The 17,477-nt window shown below is 43.2% G+C and overlaps 1 protein-coding gene across 3 annotated transcripts in view; it reads right to left on the bottom strand.

Moving 5' to 3' along the window:
- Positions 1 to 17,477, bottom strand: part of ADAM17 (ADAM metallopeptidase domain 17) — a 57,946-nt gene that overhangs the window by 22,351 nt on the left and 18,118 nt on the right. For all 3 annotated transcript variants that reach the window (XM_087702719.1, XM_087702718.1, XM_087702720.1), the window contains 8 exons: positions 15,010 to 15,162; positions 13,664 to 13,863; positions 11,713 to 11,816; positions 6,685 to 6,819; positions 4,811 to 4,941; positions 1,943 to 2,021; positions 725 to 813; positions 197 to 253 (listed from right to left, as the gene is read on the bottom strand). In XM_087702719.1, the coding sequence (XP_087558845.1) occupies positions 197 to 253; positions 725 to 813; positions 1,943 to 2,021; positions 4,811 to 4,941; positions 6,685 to 6,819; positions 11,713 to 11,816; positions 13,664 to 13,863; positions 15,010 to 15,162 (948 nt within the window). The remainder of the gene's footprint in view (positions 1 to 196; positions 254 to 724; positions 814 to 1,942; positions 2,022 to 4,810; positions 4,942 to 6,684; positions 6,820 to 11,712; positions 11,817 to 13,663; positions 13,864 to 15,009; positions 15,163 to 17,477) is intronic.

The raw sequence follows: 17,477 nt of genomic DNA, 5'->3' as shown, positions 1-17,477 counted from the left end.
AAATGCCCAAAATGCAATTATAACACAACTACAGGGGTGGTATGGCAGTTGTAATTCATGGTCATAACTAACTGTTTTTGAGTATGTTGTAACTTTGAATTGCTGTTAAATTATTGGTCATAAGTTGAGGACTACCTGATGAAAAGTTTGTTGTCAACAAATACAGCACTAAAAGTATTAATTCAAGCAAACTTACACTTGGACCAAACAGAGATTTGGTGTTTTCTTCATATTGCCTGTCCAATTTCTTGTCCTGTTAAAAAAGGGAGAAATCGTATCTTTACTTCAATAAAGAAATCATTGTTTTACAACTAATCAGAACTCCTGGGGAGTTACGTCAATCACTAAGCAAGTTATTATAACTTTGGAAACAATTTCAAATTAACTAGCAAATATGCTTCTTCCTGCTTTTTAAAAAAAGGTGTTTTTAAATAATGATTTCTTTTAAAACCTCGAGTTCTGAAAAGGAAGCCAATTTTGAGGAATCAAAACATCCCCAAATTACTGGAGATGGGGGAGGAAGGAGGGAAATGAATAAACAGGGAATACTTTTACTGTGAAAAGATCTAAGTATCAAATGTGTAAATACTCAGCACTGATTTTCGTAATTAGGTACTCAATATTTTTTTACTATAAATTTACTATAAACTTTGAAGTCAATTAATTTTTTTTAAACGTCTACTGTTTACTTGAATTTAAGGCACCTGTTTAAATTAAAACTTACCATACAGTGTACTAGAATACTGAGAGGAATCCAAAATACCAAGGAGAATACAAGTACAGATCCTACTATGTTGTCTGCTAAAAATTTCCCTGTTTAAAACAGAAAAGACATCAAATTCTAGCAACCTTAGAAATAGTGAATATGGAAAAAAGTGCCAAAGCTAATACAACAGGTAATTTTTTCTATGTCTTTTTACCAATGGATTAGTGCAATGTGAACAAAATAGGATCATATTACGTTCAAATAACTGAAGTGCCTTAAACATCAGGAAATAAATTATCAACCTTAAAGAGATTTTTCTATCAGTAAAGAATGGAAAATGGGAAGCTAGACATTTCTCCAGGCTATGCATTCAATACTGTCTTCTTATACGTCAATTTAATTCATTGAGAAGGATCAGCAAAACGTGGAAATGGAAACAAGCCATCTTTACCTTTGCTGGTTAAATAGTTACACAAATTATAAGCCTTTTTTTTTTGCATAATATTTAAAAAGCTGTCCCACTGCCCTTGGAATACATGCAAACCTGTTCCTTCAATTTGCATAGCCCTGTATAGCAACAGGATTGATGCCAATTAGGGATCTATTATCGTAGCCAGAATTTCCATGATTGGATTATAAATCCAGAATTATTACGATTGGGTGGAGGAAGAACATTGTTTGTTTTATTAAAACCTTAGGTGCACTAGTTAAGACAAATATTTAAATCAGGTGTGTCGAAATCATGGCCCACATGAGCCACATGCAGCCCTGCACAGCTATTAGTGCAGCTCCACAAGATGGTAAACTTTTCACATCATGTGATTTTTAAAATTATTTATATACATTAATTATATTAATATATTTTATAGGCAGCTCAAGACAATTCCTCTTCAATCAACGCAGCCCAGGCAAACCAAAAGGTTGAACACCCATGATTTAAATCAGTGTTTTTCAACCTTGGCAACTTGAAGATGTCTGGACTTCAACTCCCAGAATTCCCCAGCCAGCATTCGCTGGCTGGGGAATTCTGGGAGTTGGAGTCCAGACATCTTCAAGTTGCCAAGGTTGAAAAACACTGATTTAAATAACCAGCTCAATATCAAATATATTCATGCTATTAAATTTATTGACAAAACTGTTTTATTTTCTCATTTCAAAAAGCCAGCGGAATGTGGCATGAAATGGAAAAGATGAGCTGAAACTAAGATTTCAAGCACTGGAAGATGCGTATCTTACCAAATGTATTGATGCTAAGCTGATCGATGAAAACCCAAAGTCTTTCAATCACATCCTGCACACGCTTGTCACACTTGCCCTGTAAGACACAATGCTGGCTTAGAAAAACCAGGTTTTCATCCTAGCGACAGAACAACCTATCTGAAGAATAGTGAGAAGCAGAAAAGGCACGTTAAGCGCAACAAAGCTTGTTAGTGAGTCAAGTCACTAGAAAACCAGACCATTAATCAATTTGAAATAAGAAAATGAAGGACTAATGGTGGCTTTGAAATTTCATTACAAAACAGGCTTTGTTGCTGTGTTTTCTTTCCCTTAATTACACCTCAAAACATGACAGAATAGAGGAAGGGATGGGGCGCATGGGGGGGGGGGATACTGGCTTGATCAACGTGCTCTACATGGGGCAGCCCTTGAAGAGGGCAGCCCTTGAAGAGCATTCGGAGACTTCAGCTTGTCCAGAATGCAGCCGCGCGAGCAATCGTGGGTGCACCTCGGTACACCCACGTAACACCTATCCTCCGCAAGCTGCACTGGCTGCCTATTGGTCTCCGGATACGCTTCAAGGCGCTAGTCGTCACTTATAAAGCCCTTCATGGTATTGGACCTGGGTACTTGAGAGACCGCCTGCTGCCAATCACCTCCACTAGACCGATTAGATCCCACAGATTAGGCCTCCTCCGAATTCCATCCGCCGGCCAGTGTCGACTGGCGACTACTCGGAGGAGAGCCTTCTCTGTGGCTGCTCCGACCCTCTGGAACGAACTCCCCGTGGAGATTCGAACCCTCACCACCCTCCAGGCCTTCCGCAAAGCCCTTAAAACCTGGCTGTTCCGACAGGCCTGGGGCTAAAGAGCTGTTGCCCCTGTCTCGAATTGGTATGACTGTTGTGTGTTTTAAATTATGTATTGTTATGTTTTGTCTTTTATTTTCTGTCTGTACCTCCCCTTCCCTGATTTGAGTTGTGAGCCGCCCTGAGTCCCCTTCGGGGGAAAAGGGCGGCATATAAATATAATCAAATCAAATCAAGTTATTTAGACATCTTTATGCACAGTGGACTATTTAGCTTTCTTTCCAATGCAAAGTGCATTGGATACTGCTTGGTATGGCCAAATTTAATTATCCTTTACAAATTTAATTATCTTGGCAACACCCTGTACCAAATTTCTTTCTTTCTTTCTTTTTCTTTCTTTCTCTCTCTCTCTCTCTCCCTCTTTCATGCACCTCCACCCCCACACACATTTTCCATGTAACATGGAAAATACTGGATGTTTTTTTCCGATCCCAACCACTCAGCAGGGAGCAGCCCTTACAAAGGAGATCTAGTAGAGAAGAAATTATTTGCTCCTAGGGCTAAATATAGCTAGCGCCAGAAAAATGGGCATTAAAAGAGCCGAGGTGGCGCAGTGGTTAGAGTGCAGTACTGCAGGCCACTTCAGCTGACTGTTATCTGCAGTTCGGCTGTTCTAATCTCACCGGCTCAAGGTTGACTCAGCCTTCCATCCTTCCGAGGTGGGTGAAATGAGGACCCAGACTGTGGGGGCGATATGCTGACTCTGTAAACCGCTTAGAGAGGGCTGAAAGCCCTATGAAGCGGTATATAAGTCTAACTGCTATTGCTATTAACAAAGAAATAAAATGGATAAAAATAAAATGCAATCGTCAGCAAAAACGTAACAAAAGCTACAGGATATCTTGGTCCTAGAACAACTGCTAATACAGGTATTCTCAGTTAACAATGGTAATTAGAATCCAGAGCAGCATCATTAAGTGAAGCGGTCATAAAGCACAATGTCACGTGACTGCACTGACCACTGACAACAGTTGCCCTTGTGGTTGCACAATGAACCCCACAAGATTTTTAGGTATGTCACACGATTACCATTTACAGCCTCTAGCTGGGTCCCCCACTGACTTTCCTTGTTGGAAGCTGGCAATGAAGGTTGCAAATGGCGATCACATGAGCCTGGGATGCTGCAATCATCTTAATTGCAAGCCAGTTGCCTAGCACCCAAATCGCATTCGCATGACCCTAGGAGTGCTGCAACGTTCACAATTCAGAGGACCAGCCATACCTTTCTTGGTTCGGTGTCATTGTAACTTCAAACGATTGCTGGAAAGAATGGTCATTAAACTGACAACTACCCGTGGTGTATTGTAGAACACACCAACAAAGATTAAAAAGAAAGAGAGGAATAAAATCTCTAGAAGGTGGGGCCAATATCCAAGGATAGATAAAAAGGGTTCCACCACAAAACCGCGTTCGACTAAAGCGCGCTCGACGAAACCGCGTAGCTGACGTCATCACAGCGCGACGAAAAAAGCACGCTGCAAACGCTAAAGCTAAAATTAACCCCTAAACCTAAACCTAACCCCCTAAACTTAATCCTAAACCTAACCTTTAACCTAACCCTAAACCTAACCCTAAACCTAACCCTTAACCTAACCCTAAACCTAATCCTAAACCTAACCCTAACCCTTAACCTAACCCTAACCCTAACGCTTAACCTAACCCTAACCCTAACCCTTAACCTAACCCTAACCCTAACACTTAACCTAACCCTAACCCTTAACCTAACCCTAAACCTAACCCTTAACCTAACCCTTAACCTAACTCTAAACCTAACCCTAACCCTTAACCTAACCCTAACCCTAACCCTTAACCTAACCCTAAACCTAACCCTTACCTTAACGTGAATCGGCTTGCTTTCAAAGCGCTATTTAAAGCGCCCTTCTTTCTCTGCGGTCGCTGTTGTCGCCCTGCTGATGACGTCAGCGACGCGGTTTAATCGGGCGCGCTTTAGTGGAGCGCGGTTTTGTCGTGCCACGGATAAAAAGAGAATACACACGGATCATTCTACGCATACTCACATTCGTGTCACAGAACCCCACAGTGCAGGGCTTCCCCTTCCTCAAATATAAGAAGTTCTGGTCGTCATCACGATAAGGGACGCACTTCTTAGACTTATCCCGACAACAGATTTTGCAGGAGTTATCTGTTTCTGAAATTAAAAATTTTTTAAAAGCAGTTAAGGGAAGGTTATTTTGGCTCTTAACCATCTTATTTCACACAGGAAATCATTTTCTATCGTTAATCATATCTCTCTCTGGTTATACTTATCCAGATCATAAAGATGAAATATGTGAGCATCACGACCAATGTTTTCATAAAGTGAAAATACTGTGCAGCCCATCCAACATAACAAGACTAACTATGGAATTTCATTAAATCCTAGACAATGAAGCACAACTTGATGTCATACAAAAGCTTCCTTTTGTAACTAAGCCCAACTAAAACAGTGTTGCATTATTTATTTATTTGGAGTTTTATTTGTAGATTTGTAGATTTATTGAACATTTATAGGCCGCCCTTTTCCCTGAGGGGACTCAGGGCGGCTTACAACAATGGGGGAAGGGAGTGCAAAACAAGACATAAAAGAAACGTGAATAAAAAAATTAACTATAAAACACAACATTCATTCAACATTCGGGCGGGGTGAGAATAAATCCTTATTTATTTATTTGGAGTTTTTATATGCCGCCCAATCCCGAAGGACTCCGGGCGGCTTACAAGAAATATAAAAAACACATAACAACAAAACAATTTAAAACAACAGACACCCCTCATCCATTCATTCTAGTCGCGGCCGGACCTCAACAGTGAGGTCAACAGCCCCATGTCTGCTGGAACAGCCAAGTTTTTACGGTTTTCAGCCAAGTTTTTACGGCTTACATTAGATCTCAAAAACTAAAACTGCAAACCAGCTTTGTCACACAAACAACAGGACACATAAATAATCAGGAAAGAAATGTTTGTAACAGCAAACAGATCATTCTTTGAATGATCTTTCTAATCATTCTCACGCATTGCACAATTGACCTAATTTTAATTTCCCCCCCCCCCAGTGGTTCTTAAGTGAATGCAGAGGTCATAAAGTGAGCACAGTAGTCATGAAATGAATCCATCGTTCTCAAGGGGTGCTTTTTTTTAACCAGAAGCCAGAAGTCTCTGGCAAAAAAAAAATGTAAATCACAATCAGATGACTGTTGGACACTGCAAAGAGTCATGGATGCGGCTGATTGCCAAGCACCCCCAAATGTGATCATGTGACTGGGGGACATGGCCATCAGAACTTCAAATCCAAGATGTATGTATGTATGTATGTATGTATGTATGTATGTATGTATGTATGTATGATGTATGTATGCTGGCTGGGGAATTCTGGGAGTTGAAGTCCGGACATCTTCAAGTTGCCAAGGTTGAGAAACACTGGGCTAAAAGAAGAAGCCTTGGTCCTTAATTCTGTCCTCAATTCTGGGTGAGATGTTTCTTGAGAAGAAGATCAAGGGAAACTTCAAGCTCAGAGGACAGGGGGCTGCCAGTAAACTGAGGCTCACTCTCCCTAACTGCTGCACCCATATTCATGCCCAATATTCCTTGGTAAACGGTCGCTAAGTGAATTATTGTAAGGCGAGGGCTACCGGTACAAGGAGAGCTGAGAGTTTGTTCCCATTTGGCCTGGTTGATTGTCTCTTTTACATACTCTCTATATCAGTGTTTCTCAACCTTGGTAACTTGAAGATGTCCGGACGTCAACTCCCAGAATTCCCCCAGCCAGCGAATGCTGGCTGGGGGATTCTGGGAGTTGAAGTCCGGACATCTTCGAGTTGCCAAGGTTGAGAAACACTGGGCTAAAGGAAGAAGCCTTGGTCCAAAGGAACCAAGACCAGGAAGCTGAACTCACCATTGCAAGCACACGAACGGAGGTCCATCTTCCACTCACAGAAAGGGACGCAGTCGCCATTTTTGCATTTCCCCAAATCCACGCAGACCGTGTCATCCATGGCGTCCCCAGGGGGAGGACAATCACTACTATTCCCTGCAAGCGGATTGGACAAAATGGTGGCAGACATCAGAATAGGCGTTATTTGCAATAATGGGAAACCATTCTTGGAATTCTGGATGATTGGTGACATTGTGGTTAATTGAAAATATGAATGTATATTATAAACCAATGGGGATTCTTTGTCCCAATCTTCGCTTTTCCTCCTTAGAGATAGGTGATACTATAATACTTTAAAGACTTATTGTTGGTGATAATTTTTTTATTTATTTTAAACACATAAGCTCATCAACAAAAACAAACACGTGACTTAAAAACAACATAGGAACAATAAGTTCCATCGTATATCATACCGCAGTTCCGAATCGGTTTCTTTGCAGTTAGTGTTTTCCCTTCTATACATTTCTATCTTGCGTTCATAATCTCCTTATTCGTTATCCATTTTTATGTACATTTCTTTATTTATTTAAACTTAGCTACTTATGACCAAATATTATTTACCTATATTATGCTTTATATTTTTACTGTCATTTATTCTCTTACATACAGATTATAGATATACATTCACATAGTTATTCTTTTTCTTTGCCATTCTTATATTATTATTATTCCATTTGGAAGGTTATAAGGTATAGTTTAAAATGCTTTGTTTACCATCCTTCGCACCTGCTAAGACACCACCTTGTTTTCTCTTTCTTTTCTTTTCTCCCTCCCTTCCTTCTCTACTTCCTTCCTTCCTTCCTCCTCTCCCCTACTCCTACCCTCTTTCTTCTCCTTCCTACCTTCTCTCCTTCTCTTTCTTTCTCTTCCTCCCTCATCTTCTTTTTATCTCCCTTCTACCCACCTTCCCTTACCTCTTTCTTCTTCCCTTACCTCTCCTCCACACTTCTTCTTCCTCTCCTACTTTCAAAGACTTATTGTTATTTGATAGATAATTATGAACTCAAGGAAACAAGGATTGTTACAAATGAAACAATATTAATGGTAATCTGAACGCATAATGCTCAATGACAGCGAAATATTCAGTTATGTTTAATGCAAAACCAGTGATGTTATTCTTAATCTTAAGAATTGATGCATAAAAACTTGTAACCAAACGACGTGCTTGATGAAATGGAGGAAAGTTGTTCTTTTTTTCTTCTCTTGCTTTGTTTTGTATGTGTTGTTTTGTTTAAAAAGAATAAAAATATATCTAAAAAAAAAGAATAGGCGTATTGGGGGGAAAATACAATCACTTGTTCGTGATGGCGAACCTGTGGCACGCATGCAGAGCCATCTCTCCAGGCATGTCAGCTGTCGCCCTCTGCTCTTCCAGGGTTCTGGCGCGCCCGCTGGTCTTTGAGCATGCAGGAGCACCTGAAACCAGAAGACCATCTCCCTGGTGTGCATGTGCCAGCTGATCTTCGCATGTGCATGCGTGCCAGAAACCAGAAGACAAGGTGACCGGCACGCTTGCGCACCGCCCAGCTGGTCTTCAGGTTTCCGGTGCGCGCACACACCTTCTAGTTTGGGCCCTTAGTGTCAAAAAGATTCGCCATCACTGCAATCTAGGGAGTGAAAATGGATTGAGTTTGAGGTTCCTACCATGTTACTTCCTACCATGTTACTAAAAGAAGGAGCCGAAGTAAAAAACTCCCAAATGAAAGTATAATATAAACCAGGGGTCTCCAACCTTAGCAACTTTAAGACTTGTGGACTACAACTCCCAGAGTTCCTCAGCCAGCTTTGCTGGCTGAGGAACTCTGGGAGTTGAAGTCCACAAGTCTTAAAGTTGCCAAAGTTGGAGACCCCTGAATTGTAAATGACGTTATAGGCTGAGTTTTGCACACTTTTTCATCACTTGTTTACCACCAGATTAAATTCTCTCTTTTCCACCAAAATAACTGAAAAGTCTAAGCAGACCAACATTTGTTTAGCTCTGTTACTCTCTGAAGAACCCGAGGGGGAAACTTTCTTTTGCTTTATATTTTTTTATAACTATTAAAAAGTTTCTTCATAAGATGCTACTGCACAATCTTTGCTTGTACAGGACAAACAAACCTCACGATTAGCATTTTCTCCTTCCCCTTGTTCATCTGATTTTGGTGAAACTATTTTAATAAGAAAACATCGGAGAACGAGATGAAGGATCTCAGGGATCAAGTCCTCCTAAATCACTGATCGGAACAAAAACTTTATACTAAAGCTGCTTTCATTCCAGAATCTTAATAAGCGCTGGTGTGAATCTACAAATGGATCAGCTGCAATTATATCCATGCCTAGGCAGTCTGCATTGCTCAGTATCCCTCTCCAAAATCCTACAACAGAAGGCAATGTGCTGATGATACTGAATGCCAAACCAACAGATGACCACACGAAGTGGCTTCATGTAGACATTTAACAAGGGACCAACGTTCTGAAGTGTCCCACATAGGAGGCATCTCTGGCTCAATTTCACTCCCCCCCCCCCCCCCATCATCATTGACTGGACCAGAGGTGGGTTCCTACCAGTTCGCACCTATTCGGTAGAACCGGTTCGTCAAATCTACCGAACCGGTTAGAAGAGGTTCCACCAGTGGACCCGGAAAGCAGGCCACACCTACAGAAGAGCTTCCAAAGTTTTTTGAAACCCACCACTGGTCCTTGGAGATGATTATTCTACACTATCATGCTCCTATTCATAAAACTCAGTGCCTCTGTGAGAGGTAAGGATGACTACTGCGTTTGTGGTGCAATCAGAACATTGCGTGTGTTGAAGTTGTTTTAACGCAAACCAAAGATGCCCTTTAAAAAAGAAGTTTACATCATATTCTTATGCATGCCAGTGCTGGGTGTGAGGTGATTTAAGGTGGTTCTGACAAGTGTCGTCGGCATCTTCATATTTGATCACATGGTTGGCAAGCCACTCCCATCCGGTCACATGGGCGGCAAGCCACTCCCACAAAGGAAGCCACACCCACAGAGTAGGTTCGAACAATTTTTGAAACCCACCACTGGACTGGACCTATCCTAAAAAGGAGAACCACTGGAACACTGCACATCCCACTCACTCATGCGTTGATTACAACAGTGTGCACTACACTTCCCTGAAAGCCTCTTGGAAGCTGTAGCTGGTCTAGAATGTAGCAGCCTAGGCAGTTATGGGCATGCCATGACCTGCCTGTGTGACATTTTTGCTCCAGGAACTACAACGCTTGCCAGTAGACTTCCAGCTGCAATTCAAGGTTCTGGTAATTACTTATAAAAGCTCTTCATGGTATGAAGCCGGATTGTCTGTACCCTAACCCTTATAATTGTTATCCAGCCGACATTGTCTGACAAAGTTGGCATGCTCCCAGTCCTATCAATTACACCAGGGGTAGTCAACCTTCTTATACCTACCGCCCACTTTTGTATCTCTGTTAGTAGTAAATTTTTCTAACCGCCCACCGGTTCCACAGTAAATGGTGATTTATAAAGTAGGGAAGTAACTTTACTTTATAAAATTTATAAAGCAGAGTTACAGCAAACCCCTACTGCCCACCATGAAAGCTGGAACGCCCACTAGTGGGCGGTAGGGAGCAGGTTGACTACCACTGAATTACACAGGTAAGAGCCAGGAGGTGAGGAAGTTCTCTATCAGGGCACCTTCCCCCCCTGAAATACCATTTCCCCTGAGATTGGTACGTCCCTGGCCTTATTTAAACTACCGTAATCCTTATGAACTATTCCTTAACCACCACCATCCTCCTAGGATTGAACTCACAGACTCTTGAGGTGAGAGCTCCTCCTCTAGCCCCGTGGCACGACATAACCGCGAACGTCAAAAGCGTGCCGACAACACCGCGGCGCTAAAACCGCGATGTCAAAAGCACAACAGCGCCGACAACAGCGCACCGACAGAAGCGCGATTTAACTTAAGGTAAGGTTTAGGGTTAGGTTTAGGGTTAGGTTTAGGGTAGGTTTAGGGTTAGGTTTAGGGTTAGGTTTAGGGTTAGGTTTAGGGTTAGGTTTAGGGTAGGTTTAGGGTTAGGTTTAGGGTTAGGTTTAGGGTAGGTTTAGGGTTAGGTTTAGGGTTAGGTTTAGGGTTAGGTTTAGGGTTAGGTTTAGGGTAGGTTTAGGGTTAGGTTTAGGGTTAGGTTTAGGGTTAGGTTTAGGGTAGGTTTAGGGTAGGTTTAGGGTTAGGTTTAGGGTTAGGTTTAGGGTTAGGTTTAGGGTAGGTTTAGGGTTAGGTTTAGGGTTAGGTTTAGGGTTAGGTTTAGGGTTAGGTTTAGGGTAGGTTTAGGGTAGGTTTAGGGTAGGTTTAGGGTTAGGTTTAGGGTAGGTTTAGGGTTAGGTTTAGGGTAGGTTTAGGGTTAGGTTTAGGGTTAGGTTTAGGGTAGGTTTAGGGTTAGGTTTAGGGTTAGGTTTAGGGTTAGGTTTAGGGTTAGGTTTAGGGTAGGTTTAGGGTTAGGTTTAGGGTTAGGTTTAGGGTTAGGTTTAGGGTAGGTTTAGGGTAGGTTTAGGGTTAGGTTTAGGGTTAGGTTTAGGGTTAGGTTTAGGGTAGGTTTAGGGTTAGGTTTAGGGTTAGGTTTAGGGTTAGGTTTAGGGTTAGGTTTAGGGTAGGTTTAGGGTAGGTTTAGGGTAGGTTTAGGGTTAGGTTTAGGGTAGGTTTAGGGTTAGGTTTAGGGTAGGTTTAGGGTTAGGTTTAGGGTTAGGTTTAGGGTAGGTTTAGGGTTAGGTTTAGGGTAGATTTAGGGTTAGGTTTAGGGTTATTTTTAGGGTTATGTCGGCGCGCTGTTGTCGCGCGGTTTTGACGGTGCGGTTTTGTCACCGCGCTTTATTCACACGCGCTTTAGTCTACCGCGGTTTTGTGGTGGAACCCTCTAGCCCACCGCACCACTCCAAAATATACAGGATGTATTATTGAAAAACTGAAATTTAAAAACAAAAAATAATTTAGGACGAAAGGTAGGAAAACAACGGACTTACCTGTGCAATAGGATTCCCCTTTACAGGTTGCGTTGATAGCTTCCTGGCACTTCTTATCTGCGCTTTCGAATTCGCATCCCTTACAGCAGGGGCTGTTTCGGTCACTAAAGCAGATGGGCACAAATAACAAAACGTCTAAATTGATAAAAACTCCAAGAAATAGCAAAGACAACAAATGCCACAAAGATTTTAAAAACAATCTTTTTCAAAAACAAAACAAAACAGAAACGGCACTAGGCAATTTTCATCCTGCCTCCTGCTTTCCCCATGGGCTCTTTTGCAGCTCTGTTCATTCCCTGTTCCTATTTACCATTTGTAGATAAAGCCAATGGGTAACATTATTCACTGGCATGGCATTAGATGCCCCAAGTCAGCGATGGCGAACCTTTTTTTGGCTTGCGTGCCATAAGTGGGGAGCGCAGGGGGGCCCCTGTGCGGGCGTGCCGCACCCATAATGCAATGCGCAACACCCTCCCCCCTAGTGTGCATGCACGCACTACAGGCGCGACCCTCCATTTTTTGCATGCTTTTTTCACCCTCCCCAAGCTCCAGAGGCTTTATAGGAGCCTGGGGAGCGCTAAAACAGTCTGCCCCGCCCTCCGGAAGCCCTCCGGAGGGGCTTCAGAGACCTTCAGGCAGCTTCACTGAACCCTCCGGAGCAGTCAAAATGACCCTTGTCCCATCAAAGTGACTTCCGGTTTGCTCGGAGGGTCGTTTTGACTGCTCCGGAGGCTTCAGGGAAGCCTCCTGAAGGTCCCTGAAGCCTCCGGAGCGCTCAAAACGACCCTCCGAGAAAACTAGAAGTCCATTCCCTAACTTCCGGTTTGCCCATAGGGGCGGTTTTTTGCGTTCCGGAGGCTTAAGGAAGTTCATGAAGCCTCCGGAGGGCCTCGGGTGGTGGGGGAGGCTCTTTTTGCCCTTCCAGGCTCCTATAAAGCCTCTGGAGCCTGGGGAGGGCAAAAAAATGGCTTTAAAAAAGGGTGAACTCAGCTGGCCAGCGTGCGCATGCGCACTGGCCAACTGACAGGGCAGCGCCTCGCGTGCCCTGACAAAATGGCTCCGCGTGCCACAGGTTTGCCATCCCGACCCTAAGTATATTGCTGACACTATAGATGTCTACCTTAGGGACAACAAGCAGTGCTGTTGAGGTGCTTCCTCAGTGCCCGGAGGCTACGGGAGTCTGGATGGGGAAGACTGGTTACCGATTGGTCTCCGGATACGCTTCAAGGTGCTAGTCGTCACTTATAAAGCCGTTCATGGTATTGGACCTGGGTACTTGAGAGACCGCCTGCTGCCAATTACCTCCCAAAGGCCCATTAGATCACACAGATTAGGCCTCCTCCGGGTTCCGTCTACTAGCCAATGTCATCTGGCCACTAACCGGGGGAGGGCCTTCTCTGTGGCGGCTCCGGCCCTTTGGAACGAGCTCCCCGCAGAGATTCGGACCCTCACCTCTCTCCAGGCCTTCCGGAAAGCCGTTAAAACCTGGCTGTGTCGGCAGGCCTGGGGTCGATGAGTTCCCTTCCCCCCTCGAATCGTGTGGCTGTTGGTTGTTTTAAATGCCCTGTACTTTTGTTGTAGTTTTTGTGTTTCCCTTCCCCTCCTTTGGGTTTGTGCGCCGCCCTGAGTCCCGCTGGGAATAGGGCGGCATATAAATAAAATGAACCTCGAACCTCGACCAGGTTCCAACTCACCCCACATTTTAAGCCCCCTCCCATGTGTACTAATTTTCTCAGTGAGGTTCTACTGCCATACAAAGAATTGGTGCACATAATGGGAGAATTTTTCTGGAATTGCAACTCCTGTTCGAAGAACTGGCGTTTGCTGACTTTAATATAGGAAAACAAAGACTCGAGTGACACACACACGCACACACACACACCCCACCACCTTCCTTTTTGTTCCTTCGGTAGCCAATTGCTTTCTTTTATTTAGTTTGCTACTGCCTCACCTGCATTTTGCGCCCGGCTTGAGCTTGCAGTCGGATGTGCAACACGGATCGCTCTGAAGGTGCAAGAGGCCAGGATCACATTCCTCCCCTTCGTCCACCCTGGAATTGCCACACACTTTGTTGGTCCGTTCTTTGAAGCATTCTGGGGCTTTAGTCTGTATGGTCTGAAGAATGGATGCCTTGCTGCAGTTCGAAAACATCTAAAAACGTTACAGGAAAGTGTGGAAAACAATAGCTGTAAAATGCTGTAAATTTGCAAAATGTGGGTAGTTGCAAACTTTGGTATAAAAATTAACCCACTTGAGGCCTCTGTCAGCCCCCCCCCCCTCATTACATAATCAATTAGATCCATTAACTCAGGATCTCTTTTTTCGGTTCAAAAGTTTTATTTCTTTTAAAACAAACATTTCATCATTCCTCAATCCGTAAGACATCGAAGTACAATTTTTGTGTGTCAAAATAATTCTAGTTTACCACCAAATTCTTGTCTAGCCTAATATATACCCCTCCCTCCCTCCCCCCCAACCCTCCTCCTCCTCCCCCCCGACTTCCCAGAACCCGTACACGGTATGGATTTTTAACGAACACAGTCTAAAATCTATTGAGAAAAAAGAAATAAAGAAATTAATGACATTCTACATTGACCTTAGCTTCTTCTTACTGAACCAACTTTAAACAGTTTAAATCATTTCTGATCTTAAGCATAGGCTAACTGGAATTTCTTGGTCCCGTATTTATTTTGTATATAGTCAATCCATTTTTTCCAGTCTCGTTTATATCTCTCATTTGAGTGATAACTCAGGATCTCTTGTTCAGAACCAGAGTAGGTATTTCTAGCATCCATCTTGATTTCTATTGCTTTATTCCCGATTTTACATTTTTCCTTCTTTCCTTTCTTTTGATACCCTTGCTCAAACCAGTCCGTATTTTAAAAAATGCAATGAAACACTGTAATATTGTGGAATACTCTGTGGAATCAGCTACCCCCAGAGGTCCGGACCATACCTACTCTCATGGCCTTCAGAAAAGCTGTTAAAACCTGGCTGTTCCGGCAGGCCTGGGGCTGTTGACCTCATTGTTAAGGTCCAGCCCCGATTAGAAATGTATGCGTGTTGGGAATTTTAAATTATTCTTTTATTTTGCTTTTCTTTTTTCTCTCTCTATGTAAGCAGCCCGGAGTCCTCCGGGATTGGGCGGCCTAGAAAGTTAACAATCAAACAAATAAATAAATATTTGCAATGGTAAATTAAACTGAAGTATAAAACTTAAAAGATCTTTCCCCGCATAAGGAGACATGATTTATACATGGGACAACGTGGAGATTAAAAAAAAAACAACCCAAACACCTTGTTGTTTTCATGGTCCCCGCTCACAGCAATCGGGTACATAACGTATTTTCCTCCTTGATCTTCGGTGGGAGCGCATTGTGGCATGCTGTCAGGATCGTGCTCTGCCCCAAAATTATGTCCCAACTCATGAGTAGTAACTAAGTCAGCTTCCTGTTCAATGGAAACAAAATGATGATGTTACCTAGTTGTGTAATGAAACGCTTGCAAGCAAAATCAAGCTCAGAGAGCACCAAGGAATCAACAAACTAAACTCTTCAAAGTTAAACCCCAGAAGCAAAGAGGTATCTGAATGCGTCCAGCTGCCCACTGTATACTGTATAGTACACAACATCCTCCAGATAAGTGTCGACTGTAAATGGATAATGCTAATCAGCTAGAATCCCTTGCAGCCGTAGAAGCACCCTACGAAACGGTTGTGACTCAGCAGAAGTTTGCTGTGAGTTGAGTCGGGATGCAAGATTTAACAATGCAGCTGGGGCTCGTTAGTGTTGTCTTTTGGAGATAAAAGGATGGATGGTGCCACGCCCTGGTTGCAGAAGTCAATGTTCGTCGTTCGTCTATGGAGAATTCAGTTCCGATCCTGTTTGAGTTTGTGAGACACTTGGATAAGTGATTTTGCTTCTTGAAAACTTGGTGCTGTCAAAGTTTTGTTTCTGCATTCTGTTATCTTCTTGCCAGAGACTTTATTTATGTTTATTTTGGGCTCGCAGCCAGTCTGAGCCGAGGACTGATAAAGTTATTTCCTTTTAAGTCTGTCTGCCTGTTGTCTTTGAACGAGCGAAGGAGGGGGGACAAAACACGAAACACAGAACGTGTCACATAGATCCAAAAAAAACCTTAAGACAAGCAATTCTACCACAGGTCAGTGCAACGGAAAGCATAACCAACTCAAACAGAAAACATAAAAACCTTAAAAACCTAAAGAAGGGCTAAACAAGGACTATCCTCTCAGCAGACAACAGGCAGAGGTGGTGTTCAGCCAGTTCGGACCGGTTCCCCTGAACCTGTAGCAGAAATCATGGGTGGGCTCGCCCACCTTGTGCCAGCTCTACGCTGTCCTATTTAGGCACGTTTTTGAGGCCGGGTACATCCATGTAAGGAACACACGCGATCAAAGCCCATGAGTGGAAGCAGGCGTGTGTTAAACCAGTGGTAACCAAATGTGAAACCCACTGCTGACAACATGGTTATGTAGGGTATACAGAACATTATGCCTTTCTTGATTAGGTCATTGAAAATCCAAAGAATTACTCGGGGACAAAGAAATCTACATTCCAGTAAATATCAACCTAAGAATATAAAACTGGACAACCTGATCAAGAGAACCCATCATGACCTAATCAAGAAAGGTCAAATCGTAAAAGAAAACCAAAAACAAAAACAGTGGAAGATGAAAAACTGTGGACCTGTTCTGCCATGATTCTGTGGACACCCAAAATACATAAGCCCAGCATACCTCTTTGTTCTGACCCCCACCTTGTCCGTTCAGAAACGAAAGCCAAACAAAACATTCAAAGGAATGTTTTTATCAGTCCCGGCTCTTGCTGGCTGCGAGCCCAAAATAAACACAGATAAATGCTCTGGCAAAAGTCCTAACTCATAAACTGCTACAAAACAGGATTATATCAATCAAGTCACTTATCCAAGTGCTTTTCTCGATGGTTACACACGAACGGAGAACGATGACTAGCACAGAAACGGAACGTTGACTTCTGCAACCGGGGCATGGCACCATCAGTCTTTTATCCACAGGAGGAGATCCTAACGAGCAACAGCTGCTCGTTATCATCTCCTGTGAGTCCTCAATTGGTCGGTCAGCCCTTCTCCTGTGTGCATCCCGAAACAACTCACAGGAGGTTTCTGTGTCAGCCTCTCTCACTGATCCAAGGCTCAGTCATTACCTGGGGACCAACTAGTCTCTCTGAGCCCTGCTCGGAGTCAGAACCCTGTCCAGGGCCCTCCTCCTCCTCCAGGCCTGACTCATAGCCCCCCCCCCCCCGCTGTCAGAGTCTGATAGCAGCTCCAAAGGCTCTGCCGAGCCACAACACCTCTTCATCTAGCGCTATCATTACTAAAGAGGTCAACATACAACATAGCCAAAAAACCCGCCTAGAACAAGCTTGTACATCTCACAGAGGGTAGCGAATATTCCATCAACTCCTCACTACAGAGAGTTAAAGACCTAAAAATAGAAGAAGATGCAAATATGGAAATATCTAAAATTGTAAGCCTCATTACCTCATTTCTGTTGAATGGAAAAATCAGAGGAACACCCATGGGATCACCACTCTGATGACTCACCGCTCAGACTGTAATGCAAGGTCTAGAAATGTACAGCACTCCCACATTTATTTGTCACATTAAAAAAATGAACTAGAGAAGATACATGTACCGAACAACAGCATTTTCCAATGAATACAAATTCACAAGGGAAGCAGACAACAACACACTGCCTTTCCTGGCTA

The sequence above is a fragment of the Thamnophis sirtalis genome, unplaced genomic scaffold (genome assembly GCF_051295495.1).
Source record: "Thamnophis sirtalis isolate CommonGarterSnake01/CBP01778 unplaced genomic scaffold, rThaSir2_p1.2 scaffold_16, whole genome shotgun sequence".
Lineage (NCBI taxonomy): Eukaryota > Metazoa > Chordata > Lepidosauria > Squamata > Natricidae > Thamnophis > Thamnophis sirtalis.
Note: the sequence above shows the minus strand (reverse complement) of the source record. Positions and strands in the feature narration are given on the sequence as shown.